The sequence below is a fragment of the Takifugu flavidus genome, chromosome 8 (genome assembly GCF_003711565.1).
Source record: "Takifugu flavidus isolate HTHZ2018 chromosome 8, ASM371156v2, whole genome shotgun sequence".
Taxonomy (NCBI): domain Eukaryota; kingdom Metazoa; phylum Chordata; class Actinopteri; order Tetraodontiformes; family Tetraodontidae; genus Takifugu; species Takifugu flavidus.
Window position 1 is genome coordinate 362,477 of NC_079527.1, and position 13,595 is coordinate 376,071.

General features: G+C 52.1%; 1 protein-coding gene across 2 annotated transcripts in view; it reads left to right on the forward strand.

Annotated features, from left to right (window-relative positions):
* The window catches only part of plxnb3 (plexin B3), a 56,533-nt gene that overhangs the window by 27,114 nt on the left and 15,824 nt on the right, over positions 1-13,595 (forward strand). Inside the window, exons 1-3 of one of the 2 annotated variants that reach the window (XM_057041316.1) lie at positions 1,249-1,453; positions 11,724-12,128; positions 12,237-12,969. In XM_057041316.1, coding sequence (XP_056897296.1) covers positions 11,740-12,128; positions 12,237-12,969 — 1,122 coding nt within the window. In that variant the 5' untranslated portion in view covers positions 1,249-1,453; positions 11,724-11,739. Of the gene's footprint in view, positions 1-1,248; positions 1,454-11,723; positions 12,129-12,236; positions 12,970-13,595 lie in introns of those variants that run through there. The other variant, XM_057041315.1, reaches the window with a different exon arrangement.

Genomic DNA, 13,595 nt, shown 5'->3' on the forward strand with positions numbered 1-13,595 from the left:
GCACCACTGCACAGCTACACATCAATCAAACACACAAAGAGGAAACACACAGCCTCAGGTCGACGGGTGTGTGTCTGACAGAGAGAGAGAGAGACAGAGAGAGGGAGAGATTAATATTACATGAGGGTCCTGATGAGAGGTGGACAAACACTCCCAGCTGAGCTTTATTACACACGCACTCTCTCTCACACACACACACACACACACACACACACCGTCACACACACACTCATGCGTGATGAATTGTCACACACTTACGTGAGGTCACACACACACTTTACCAGCAGTGCGTTGTGTCACTGGTAAGATGCTGCTGATACACACAATCATGACTCCATATGCAGTAACCATGGTGACCTGGCCGGTGTTTGTGGTTCACCTGCTGTCACCTGTCAGCCACGGAGCGCAAACGCACCTGGAAGAGATGTTTTGTGCTGACAGAGTCCCGCTCTGATGCGCAGGGGTGGTGTTTTAGTTTCACATCTTAGCAAACAAGAGAAATGAGCCTAAAAACAGTCAAATCAGAGGCAGCGAGGTGTCCCGGCCCACAACAAAGACCAGTCAAAACAGATAATCTCTGCTCCTCCAGGGCTGAAAGGGCTGTGGAACAGGTTAGAAAGTAGATGGAGATAGAGCAGCTTTTTTCCATCACACTAGGGGCCCAGAGTGAGATTATCCACCCACCCACAGCAGCAGCTGATGGAAGAATCAAAGACAGGAATCAGCTACGGGACTCTCGGCTGGAACGAGGAGGAGGTCTGTGGCCGCTCTGCGAGGGGCGGCAGGATGTATAGATTTCTGAGGCTCTCTGGTCAAAGGTCAAGGCTACCTGACCTTCACAGCAGCTCTCTGGTCTTTGCTGCGTAATCCTACAGCTTCTATACCTTTATTGTGATTATCCACTCAGATTTATGATACATGTTGATGATTTTGCCGGGAGGTTACTGTAGCCGAGGTGTGCTATAGCTTCACTAATGTATAGAATGAGCGATACAGCGTCAGAGGGGTGTGGCGGAACCGTTAAACACCGATTTACTGCCTCGCTCGCTCGCTCTCTCCCTCTAACTTCACGCTTCAAACGGGTGATTAAATATTAATGACCCAGGCCCCGCCCACGTGTATTTGTGAAGCGAAGCCACGCCCCCAAGACTACAGGGGCTTGTTCTCTGTGTGCCTGAAAGTCTCTCGTCCTCCCTCACTTGCTCTCTCAGTGCAGCTGAATGTCTCTCGCCCGCTCTCTTTCAGAACAATGTGTCGTTGACAATAATGGGATTACAGCCATCCAGCCGGCTGCTCGCTCACCCTCTCTCTCTCCCTCCTGTCATCCCCCTCTCTCTCTTTCTGTCTCTCTGTCCGTGGTTGTGCTTCTTCCTCCCAGTGTGCAGCTTCTTTCAGTTGTTGGCGTCTGTTATTCTGGAGAAATGAAAGAAATACGGATTGTTTCCTGAATGAAGTAAGTCCTCTCTCTTCTTCTCTTCATCTCTCTCTTCATCTTTATCCCTCTCTCTCTCTGTGATGAGGCTTTGAGTGACAGCTGACTCCTGTTAATTAGGCTGTGATTTCATTAGTAGACTTTAACGTGACCGTGTGGTGTAGGGACGTGCGTTCTGTGTTCTCTTGAACGTGAAGTTCCCTCAGAGAGCCAGGGTTCGAGGAGGTGCCGCGGCTGCTACTTTGGACGCGCGTTTAATTGCAGCGGTTGATTTTAATGAGACGAGTTGGTGGTTTCATAAAGAATCGGCGGCGCCAGAGGTGTTGCACGTGATCAGACAGCTGCTTAGATGTGGTTAATTACCTTAGGAACTTGATCAATAAGTTGCCTGCTGATGTGCTTTGATCATCCCAGCTTTGCTCCACCTTTGTGTCCATGCTAAAGTCTTCTCCTCTCAAACGGAGCAGAACTTCTCCCCTCCTCTGTTCGGTTGGACCTCAGAATGCAAAATCGGGCCGTCCCACCGCGTTCAAGGGGTGAGGGAGGTCAGTGGCTGCGTCTTCAGAAGACCCGTAGAAAGAAGCCTCAGATAAAAGAAGGACTGGACCTTTGGGGCCCTGAAGGTGGCGCAGGTCAGCAGGTGGAGCCAAACTGTGTCCTGAACCTCCCAGAACCTCTAAAAGAAACACGATGATCACATAAGGATCTGCTCTTCAGCAAACGGTTGGATCAGAACAGCACCGACGTGATGGTTGCTGGAGGCTGCCAGCTGGTTCTGATGGTCCGTCCCGGTAAAGAAGAATACAGAGTGAATACTGGTTATCACCCCTCCCAACCAGTAGCAGAGCTGGCTGCTGGAGCGTGAAACGCTGCCCTCGCTATGACGCCATACAGGCTGATGATGTCACAGAGGTGCGTCGCTAACAGAGGAGTCACGTGACCCTTCACTGGACCTCCAGTGTCCTGGCAGCTGGGTCGGCTCCAGTTTAAACCAGTGAGGAATGATGATGCATTAAAGCTGCTGCTGGATGCCACAGCAGCGGGCAGGTGGCTCTGGGAGCTGGTCTGAGGTCAGTCAGGTAGGTTTAGGGTCTCACTGCAGAGTGCAGGATCACCAGTTGGGTTTAGAGGACGTGCAGACTGGGGAGAGGACAGAACTCAGAGGGACAGGTGGATCACCATCATTTAGACCAGATGAGGAGTCAAAACATCCATTTTGTGATGAGGCTGCTTCCAATGCAATGGTGAGAAGAGCAGGACAGGACCGGACAGGAAAGGACAGGACAGGACAGCACAGCACAGGACAGGGCAGCACAGGGCAGCACAGGACAGGACAGCACAGGGCACGAGGTGGCACCCAGGACAGGAGGTCTAAACCCAGGACAGGAGGTGGGACCCAGGACAGCAGGTTTGACCCAGGACAGGAGGTGGGACTCTGCTCTGATCTGGATCAAACACCAACCACAGCAGCAGAACTCCTGGTGTCTCCAGTCCTCTCAAACTGTCTCATTATATTTTATCTCCAGTTCACAGAATATTGGAGCTCACAGACTCATTCAGAATTTAGTTGAGCTTCTTTTATTGCTGAATCAAAGACGTCCTAAATCAAGAACCCCCCAAGTAAGGTCCCCCCAAGAAAGGTCCCCCCAACAGAGATCTCCCCAAGAAAGGTCCCCTCAAGAAAGGTCCCCCCATGAAAGGTCCTCTAAAATGGCATTAAAGCTTCTGCTTGTTAGAAGAAACGTTCATGTGTGGAGAATCTGATTGATCAGGTCATTAAAGCAGCAGGATGAGTGTGTGTGTGTGTGTGTGTTTGTGTGTGTGTGCGTGCGTGCGTGTGTGTGTGTGTTTTCGGGGGCCAAAGGTCAGCCTGGTGGAAGCTGAAGGGTTCTTGGTTTGTTGATTGAAACAGAAATCATCTTCCTTCTGTCTTCTTCTCCCTTCCTCCCCAGCAGTGATTAACCCCCCACCACACACACACACACACACACACACACACACCCTTTGTTATTACAGTATTTCTGCTGTTTATTGCCCCCCCCTCCTTCCTCGCCCCCTCCTCTTCCTCTTCAAAGCCTTGTTTTTATCTTGTAAAGATTCTGCTCTCATAAATGTGCTCGTTCCCGCCTCCTTCTCTGCTAGAGGACCCTGAGAGAGGAGAGAATTTGTTTTAGGAGAGGTGCACCTCCTCCTCCTCCTTCTCCTCCTCCTCCTCCTCTTTGTCCTGCTGCCGTCTCCACCCTGACGCAGGAATATCCAGAATCATCTCCCCCTTCTTCTTGTCCTTGGCCTCTCCACACCGTTAGCACGTGTCAGTGGGGACAATTAGCAGGTCAACTTTCTCTTTCAGCCACTCTGGTCCTTTATTGGCCAACTTTGACTGTGTGCGTTGCCATGACAACCGCCTCCGAGCCTAACCCGATTGAATGAAGCGTCTGGGTGCAGCAGCAGCAGCAGCAGCAAGGCAGATGATGGGATGGTCCAGGTGGGTTCTCCACTGTCTGCTGGGGTTGGAATGGCTCACCCTCCCTCACTTTAACATAATGCGGAGGGTTACGTAAGAGCTGAAAGGTGCCTGAAACACAGGAGTGCGCTAGAGGAAACCACACTTCAATGGGATCCAACACAATAGGAGAGAAGATTGAATCAAGTAGATCAAACAGGCAGGAGGCGTCGGGGCTGATTGTGGACGGAGGGGATGGTTCCTCCAGCCAGCAAGCAGGAAGATGACATGTTTTATCTTTTCTCTCGCTCTAATTTAATCAAAGCCGCTTTCTGGGGCGACACCTTGCTGAGTTTCATCTGCTTCCTTCCTGGGAATGAAGGTCCTGCAGCACTGAGCACACCTCAGGTCTACGTTGGGGAGCTTCTCCTCATACCAACTGCCTGAGGACTCAGATGGACCATCTCCTGCTCCTCAGCTGAGTTGAAGTCTAGATGGGGGTTAACAGCCTGGGGGGGTCACAATTAGTGATCTCCCTGTGGAACCACCAGCAGAAGACAAAGGAGGACGTTGCAGTGTGTGATCCAAGGCCTCACTGAAATATGCAGGATTTATAATAAATATCTTTATGATTGGTTCTGGTGCTGGATGATTCAGGGCAGCAGCTTCTGAGCTGGATCCAGCTCTGGGCCTGATAGAACCAGATCATGAGCTGTTATTGATGACTGAGCAGCTGTAGTTTGGAGCTTTGAGCTTCTCTCCTGGTTTAGCATTCCTCAGGAGGCGTCCTTAAACTGGCCACCGGTGTTTGTTCCAGGCCGCAGCCGAATCCTTGTTGCGTTCCCTGAGAAGGGACGCAGCCAGGCAGGGGTGTGTTAGCGGCGCCGGACCGTTGATGTGGGCGTCAGCAGGATGGACCCTGGGAGAGGAACCCCCCACGGAGGGGGTCTTCTGCTGATCACAACCACCAGCACTTGTTAATTGGAGAGGAAGCTGCAGCTGTAATGTATTCATGCACACACAGCCTCCCTGGGCGTGCATGTGTGTGTGTGTGTGTGTGTGTGTGGTGTGAGAGAGGAGAGAGAGAGAGAGAGAGAGAGAGAGAGAGAGTGTGAACATGCAGAAAGGTGATAGGTGTTAATGATGTTGAAGCTAATTCCATCACTGTGTGTGCGTGCGTGCGTGCGTGCGTGCGTGCGTGCGTGCGTGCGTGCGTGCGTGCGTGCGTATGTGCGTGCGTGCGTGTGTGTGTGCATGCGTGCGTGTGTGTGTAGTGGCATCTCAACTATCACCAGAAGAAATTTACCACATGTGTGTGTGTGTGTGTGTGCTCTATTGAGTATCAAAGTCTTGTAGTTATAAATATTTCATATTAGCCCTGATCAGTATTCAGTTTGTGGAGGCTGCAGAGGTTTTTTTTTTATCATTTCCAGAAGGTGAATGTTGGATTGTAGACGGAGAGAATAGAGTTAAACGGATGGATAGAAGTGTGGATGATATCCGTCCAACAGGATTCCCAGGGTGCACCAGTGCAAACATTTCGAAACACTCATTCTGACCAGTTTGAACTGGACCTGAGGGAACATCTCACCTCCTGGAAGCAGAGCTCCTCCTGCTGCAGCCCAGTTGGTGTTGGAGATTTCTGGGAGTTCCCAGCGTTCCTGCCTGTCCCGGACCGTTGGAGCAGCTGTCTCCGGAAACACGGGTCACTGGCTCACAGCAACCTCTGTGTCCCCGAACTTCCAGGAACCGAAACTTCTGGAAAGAGTCTTGATCCTCATCGGCTCCTCCCAACAACACGATCACGGTGTGATTTTGTCATTAGTGGAAGAACGATAAACTAGTTTGAGCCAGTTGCCATGGCGATGCGCAGAGAACAGCAGAGCTTCTTGCTGTTCGCCAACTCACTTACCTGTTAAGCATCGTATTTAAGGGGTGTCGAAAGGTGTCAGTGTGTGCAGCATGATTTAAGGCAGATGGGTCGTTGTGTCGCCTGTAGCGGCGCTGCGGCTGCATCTGTGGCTGCATCTGCGGCTGCAGCTGCATCTGCGGCTGCATCTGCATCTGCATCTGCGGCTGTATCTGTGGCTGCATCTGCGGCTGCATCTGCATCTGCGGCTGTATCTGTGGCTGCATCTGCGGCTGCAACGGCCTACGGATGAAACAAGTCTGGTTGCCTTGGAGCAGAACATGTAGGATGACAGCGGGCGTGAGCAGGACCATGGAGAGTCTTGGCTCCATCCTCAGTAACCACGTAACGACCCCTGACCAGGTCCCCCTGACGCCCGTAGCACCCACGAGACGCTGTTCTGTCCCTTTACTCATGAAGAACCTAAAGCAGACTGATATTCCCCTTAATTCCTCTAATTCCTTGGATTTTTCGATATTTTTAGTTGATGGTTCCTCCCGCAGTGACGACTGCTAATCTGCTTTTATACGCCCTGATTATTCAGCTCTTCTCCTCTGGATTAAAGTGAGGAAACTCTCTAATTCTTCCTATTGTGATCTGATCCTCCTGTCAAACACACAGCTCTGTGTTTACATCTGTCACCATACAAACAGCTTCTAATCCAGATTATAGACTGGGACAGGAATAGCGGTTTCTATAGAGAGACACCGGTACCGACGGACGGCCCAGTGGCGGAGCAGAAAGGAGGAATTAGCTTCATTCAACTCCGATTGGATCAGAACACCTAACGCTGCGTCATCCCAACCGCAACAAAGAAATGTGCAGAGCCGGAGAAAAGCGGCGGGACGCATGCCCGATGGAGGATCCGAGTCCAGGCGTGTTGGGCGTGGACACGTCGCGGGTCAAGTCTGAAGACGAGGAGGAGCAAAACCTGCGGGTCTCGTTGATCAGTCAGACGTTGAGATGCAAGTGAAGTGATCCCATCTGATCCGATACACACTGGAGCCGCTGGGAATCTTCCGGGAACTTTGTCCTGAACGGAAAGGCTGGATTCCTTGGGAGTCGCTTGTGAGCATCCGGAGCCTCTCGTGGACTCACTCGGGGTCCTTGTTTGCACGCTCACCATGCGTGAACGCTACAGATGCTGCCCTATGGTGGTCACCACACCTGGCTGGAGATGTAAAGTAGGCAGGAATGGTGGACTGTAGACTGGGACGAGGGACTGGGACAAGGGACTGGGACGAGGGACTGGGACAGGGGACTGGGACGAGGAACTGGGACAAGGGACTGGGACAGGGGACTGGGACGATCAACTGGGACAAGGGACTGGGACGAGGGACTGGGACGAGGGACTGGGACGAGGGACTGGAAGTGTTCCCTACGCACAAGCTCACTTTTATTCTTTAGCTCGAGCAGATCTGCGCCCCCTGCTGGACGCCTTCAGCCCCGTCACCACTGGCCAACATCTGGCCCATCAGCAACACCTGACATCAGCCCTCCCGTCTCCATGGTAACCATTTGAATAACCCAGTAAGGATGTTGATTGTTGAAACAAATAAGTTCATTTTCTTCCCTGTGGAAACAAATCCCGTCACCACGGCAACAAATTGACACCCTGTAGTGACAATAATATCATTGAATTTCTATGCAGCGTCTCTCTCACACGTGCACACATACATGTGCACAGACACACACACACTGAAACACCTTTTTTGTAGAAAAAGCCTTTTATAATTCGTGACATCTTTAATCCCAGTGGGGTTTGGTGTGTGTGTCTGTGTGCGTGTTTTAGTTGTCACACACTCTCGATGATATCAAACGTCCTCGTCTGGATCCTGGAATATATTCATGAGCTCAACAGGGCACGGGGGTGTGTGTGTGTGTGTGTGTGGGGGGGGGGTTCTGTGTGAATAATCAGAGACAAAGAAGCGTAAATATAGTAAGAAGGATGAAATCCCGTCCTGTGAGGACAGGTGGGGACAGGGGGGACAGGTGGGGCAGGCTGTCACTGACCTCTTGGGCACAGCAGTGCGCCATTAGCATGTTTAGCATTCAGGGCGGGCCCGTGGGTCTTGTGATGTTATCATCAGCAGAAGGTTCTTGGAAGGTCCAGATCGTCGGCAGCTGATAGCAGCTCCCGCGTGCTGCTGAGGTCACTCTGAAATCAGCTGCTCTTTGATGTTTCCTGCTGGATCAAAGGCCGCTTGTGCAAACAGCGCTAACTGCGCGACACTTCCAGGCAGCTGAATCAGACTTCTGAGAGACAGAGGGTCTCATGAGGAGGAGTTTCCAGTCATTTAGCTCATTGTTGAGGTGGCACTTTGATCCTGCCGCTACAAGATAATGAAGCTCGTTGTGTATTTAATTACAACGGCGCTGAAAAATGAGCCACAGACAAAAGGGATCCACCGAGAGACAAAAGGTCTGAGCAAACTCTACGTTTTACCTCCAACCTGCTGGGCAATTTCTCCATCCAGATGCCCTCACAGCTGGTGCAGAGAAGTCCGCCTTGGCAGAAGAATGTCCTCCCCACTGGCTGGTTGGTTCTGGAGAGTCCTGCTCAGAGTTGGTCCCCCTGAACTCTGACCTCTGAAGGAGACATGGTGGGCATCACAGACGTTGTGGAGCAGAGCTGATGATGATGTCACGGGGATGACGGGTCAGTCAGTTCTTAAATGGTTCCTGAGCACAGAAAGTAGGACAGACTCAGGGGGGTGTCCCCACGAGGGAAGGAGAGGAAATGAACAAAGAGACAAAATAGAGCTACACATCGTGTGGGTGTGTGTGTGTGTGTGTGTGTGTGTTGGATTCTGTCGCGTCTTTGAAGAGAGAGTGTGAGAGTCAGCAGTACACCACAGAGATAATATGTGGGTGGAGGTGTGTGTGTGTGTGTGTGTGTGTGTGTGTGTGTGTGTGCCTGAGGTAAAGCAGCCTGCAATCATCAGCTTGATGTGTTGAAAGCAGCCTGTTCCTCATTTACATATAGAATGGGGGGCGGGGCTACCGTTGACAGCTGGACGCTCCACATCTGCAGCATCTGTTCAGTTAAACCAAACAGAGGTGGCTGGACTGACACCTGACCCTCAGCCAGCAGCTGTGTGTCCCCACCAGTCTGTACTGGGAGCCCAGTCTGTACTGGGAGAATGTGATGAGACACAGGGTGGTGTGGTGGGTGCTTCCAGATGTTCCAGCTGTTTGAGACGGTTTCAGGCTGGAGAAACTCTGATCTAAAAACAGAAGAGTTCAGATCAGAGCTCCAACAAAGAGTGGTTGAACTTTGACCTCTGTGCTTAGTATGCATTAATACACCAGCTGCTACACACACACACACACAGACACACACACACTCACATGCAATCATACAGACTGGGTGTGGCTTTATCCTCTGCTTTCTTTTTGTCTAAAAAGAAAATACATGTTACTCTCACACACACACACACACACACACACACACACCACACACACACACACAGTGGATCTGCATTCAGCAGAAGAAACATGAATTTATTTCTTCCCTCTGAGTCTTCTTCCTCATTTTTGACTTTACTGTTCCATCGCCTCCAGCGCTCACACACTATGTACCCTCACACACACCTTCAGATCCCACATCTCTGTGTGTCCCCCCTCATCTGTGTCCCCCTCATCCGTGTCCCCCCTCATCTGTGTCCCCCTCATCCGTGTCCCCCCTTATCGGTGTCCCCCCTCATCCGTGTCCTCGTCCTTCCGCTGTCCTTCTCATAACCTCAGTTTTGTTTTCTGTCTTTGAGCCATAAACTCTTATTCTACCTTTGGACACCCCATAACTTTATCAGTCTCTCTGCTCCATGAATTATAGATGACAACCCCCCCCCCCCCCCCCCACACACACACACACAAACACACCACCACCCACAAATGCCCCCATGCAGGAGAAGGAAGTTATTCCTGTCCAAATAGCAAATCTGACACACCAGTGTGTGTGTGTGTGTGTGTGTGTGTGTGTGTGTGTGTGTGTGTTTGTATGGCCTGAGGCCTCTCAGGGAGTGCATTTGTGTGCAATGAACAGCAAGTGTTCATTCAGTGTGTTTCTGTTTGCAACAACACACAGCGGGGGGGGGGGGGGGGTAGAGGGAGAAAGAGGGAGAAAGAGGGGGGAGAGAGGGAGAAAGAGGGAGAAAGAGGGGGGAGAGAGGGAGAAAGGGGGGGAAAGAGGGGGAGAGGGGAGAAAGGGGGGGAAAGAGGGGGGAGAGAGGGAGAAAGAGGGGGAGAGGGGAGAAAGAGGGAGAAAGAGGGGAAGAGAGAGGGAGAGAGGGGGAGAGGGGAGAAAGAAAAGGGGGGGGGGCAGTGGGATGGACAGATGACATTAGACCATATTGTGAAGTCACTCTGGTCTTCTTCATCCAGCCATCCATCTTCTCCTGGCTCCTGCCCCCTAAGCCTGGCCAGCCAGGCCCAGACCCTCCACAGCCACTTTGTCCAGCTCTTCTGGGGGAAACCCGCGGTGCTCCCAAGCCATCTGGGAGTCCCTTTCAGCATGTCCTGGCTCTTCCTGGGACCTCACCAGGCTCCTCTCACTGTGGAGGAACCAGGGAGGAACCAAAACCTCACCCTGAGCCCAGATATTCCGGCCGCCTGTGGCCGTAGTTTCAGCCTTTGGGTCACTCCCCACAGCTGTGAACCATAGGTGAGGGTAGGAACGTATGTCTGCCGGTCAACCCAGAGCTTGGCCTTCTGGCTCCGCCCCTTCTTTAGGGCATGGTGGCGTAGAGGTCAACACTAGTGGTCAGAAGAGTTAACCCTAACCCTAACCCAGAAGGTAGAGGAGGGCAGAAAATCTGGGGGTGAGTTCGCTTACCTGCTCAGGGTCTAGACCTTTGTTCATAGTTTTCAGAATCCATTGAGAAGGTTCTGGAATCAAACTATTAACAGGCAGTGGCAGTGCTGGTTCAGTTCTGGTTCTCCAGAAGAGAAACAGACCCAGGAGGAAGTCTGATAGACAAAGCTGCGCAAGATCGCCGGGCTGGCGCTGCCATTTTAAACAGATTATTAGAGCCGGAGCAGCACTGAAGCAAACGGGATGACGGGTCATTGACCGGGTCATGTGGAAAGTCCATGTTCTGGAGAGCAGGGTGCCGTCGAGGAGCTTCCAGAGTGGAGACCTGAGAAGGAACCAGTTTGGCACCAGTTGGAAATAACAGTCAGACTCCACTCTGTCAAAAACCAACCCACCAGAGGTTCAAGTCATTCCGCTGTTGCCATGGATACGCGTGGGTTACCATGGCAACATTACTACAGGCAAATACGATCTGACCGTCGGATGAAAGTGCGAAGCAGCAAAATATTTTATTAATATCTTCAGTTACAAAAGAGAATCAGGAGACTGAGAGGGGGGCCCCACAGGGGCCCCTGCATCACCTGATCACCACCTGATCACTACCTGATCACCTGACTTGGTGGGTTGACAGACCTGACACCCTCAGCTTGGTCTCACAGGCTCCAACTTTTGCTGCTTCATGTGATTACTGCCCAGCACAAGAGTCTGCTTCCGGATCTGGGGATCAAAGGTCGCTCAGACCGGAGGGACTCGCCTCCATTTGCCTGGACCTAACCCCCTAACTCCTAACCCTACCCTAACCCTCTAACCCTAACCCCCTAACCCTAACCCTAACCCCCTAACCCCCTAACCCTAACCATCTAACCCTAACCATCTAACCCTAACCCCCTAACCCTAACCCTAACCCCCTAACCCTAACCCTACCCTAACCCTCTAACCCTAACCCCCTAACCCTAACCCTGCCCTAACCTTAACCTGGAGTGTCTGACTGCTGCTCATGTTGGTTACCGAGCCAGAAGACTCTGGATCCAGCCTGGCTGAGACCCCTGCGAGAGGCTGATGCTGACCTCATGTGTTTTCCTTCTGACTCTGAATGACTGTTTCTCTCTCCTGTGTCTGCCTGCAGGTAAAGAGGAGCTGCCATGTTGGCCTCCTCCACCCCCCCACCACTCCTCCTCCTCACCTTCCTGCTCCCTGCCATGGTGACCTCTGACCCATCCGTCCGATGGGTGGAGCTTCGCGGCGCCCCCCTCTCTCACCTGGTGCTGGACTCACCCTCGGGCCTGCTCTATGCGGGTGGTGTTGACCACCTCTATCAGCTGACCTCTGACCTGGAGGTGATGGCACACGCCAGGACCGGCCCTCACCAGGACTCCCCAGACTGCCTCCCTCCCATATTTCTTGAGGACTGCCCTTCTGCCACGGTCACACACAACTACAACAAACTGCTTCTTGTGGAGCCGGGCCAGGGCTCAGAGCCCGGGAGCCTGATCGTCTGTGGCTCCGTCTACCAGGGCATCTGTGACAAAAGGTAACGCCATGAGGCCAATATTCCTGAGGAAAGTGGAGTGGGCGGGGCTACAGGAAGGATTCTCGATCTGCGCACATGCACCTGACCTCTTCTTCTCTCTTCCTCCAGGAGTCTGACCAACATCTCACAGTTCATCTATCAGACCCACAACCCCGTGGACACTCAGTACGTTGCTGCCAACGATCCCCGGGTCTCCACCGTTGCCCTGGTGATTACCGCAGATGGCAAACAGGAGGGCGCTGGTGCTGGCGGTCCGATGCGCCTGATGCTTGTTGGTCGGGGCTACACTAGCAAAGGTCCCGGTGATATTCCGCCAATCACGACGCGGCGCCTGTACCCGGTGGTGCCGCCTCGTCGGGCCTTCTCTCAGGAGGAGGAGCTGGGAAAACTGGTTGTTGGAAGCTACTCTGAGTACAACAACCACTTTGTGAAGGCCCTGGCCCACGGAAACCATGCTTACTTCCTGTTCTCGCGGCGGGACATGTGGCAGAAGAAGGAGTACAGGACGTACGCCTCCAGGCTCTGCACCTCCGACCGCAGCTTCTACTCCTACGTGGAGGTTCCTCTAGTCTGCCGGGGCGGCTACAACCTCGCCCAGGCAGCGTGGCTGGGAAACCACACCGGCAAACCTGCCCTCTTTGTTATCATGGCGGCAGGACAGGCGTCCACACCTGTAGCCACCAGTCGCTCAGCACTGTGCATCTATGGGATGGCAGAGCTGGACGCCATGCTGCTGAGGGCACAGGAAGTATGCTACACCAAGGAAGGGCGGGGCAGCAGCGGCCTGGAGGAAGCCTACATTGAATATGCAGTGTCATCGAAATGTCTGAAGCTGTCCAATGTACGTTACAAAACACACACACACACACACACAAACACACACACGATGTGTACTTCACTGACTTAGACTCAAGAGTCATATTTAGCAGTGTTTAGCTTGTTTAATGTGTCCACATCATATAGATGCTGAGCAGCTGTCTCAGAGAAGCAGCGTCTGAGACAGCTGATTTCCAGCAAAACGTCTGTTTATTAACAGCAAAACATCTGTTCAATTAAGGCAAAACATCTGTTAAATTACAGCAAAAAGTCTGTTCAGTAACAGCAAAACGTCTGTTCAATTCCAGCAAAACGTCTGTTGATTTCCAGCAAAATGTCTGTTCAATTCCAGCAAAACGTCTGTTGATTTCCAGCAAAACGTCTGTTCAATTACAGCGAAACTGACTGTTTACTGAATGTTTGCGAACTGTTTACTGACTGCTCACTGATCGTTTGCTAACTGTTTACTGACTGCTCACGGACTGTTTACTGACTGCTCACTCCGCCCAAGTGGGACATCTGATGACATCACAGCCGACATGTGATGATATCACAGATTAGCAGCTGCTTTAGTGAGAACCTGTCGGCCCTATCTATCCTGCTGACCTTAATACTGCGTGAGTGAGTGAGTGAGTGTGTGTGTGTGTGTGT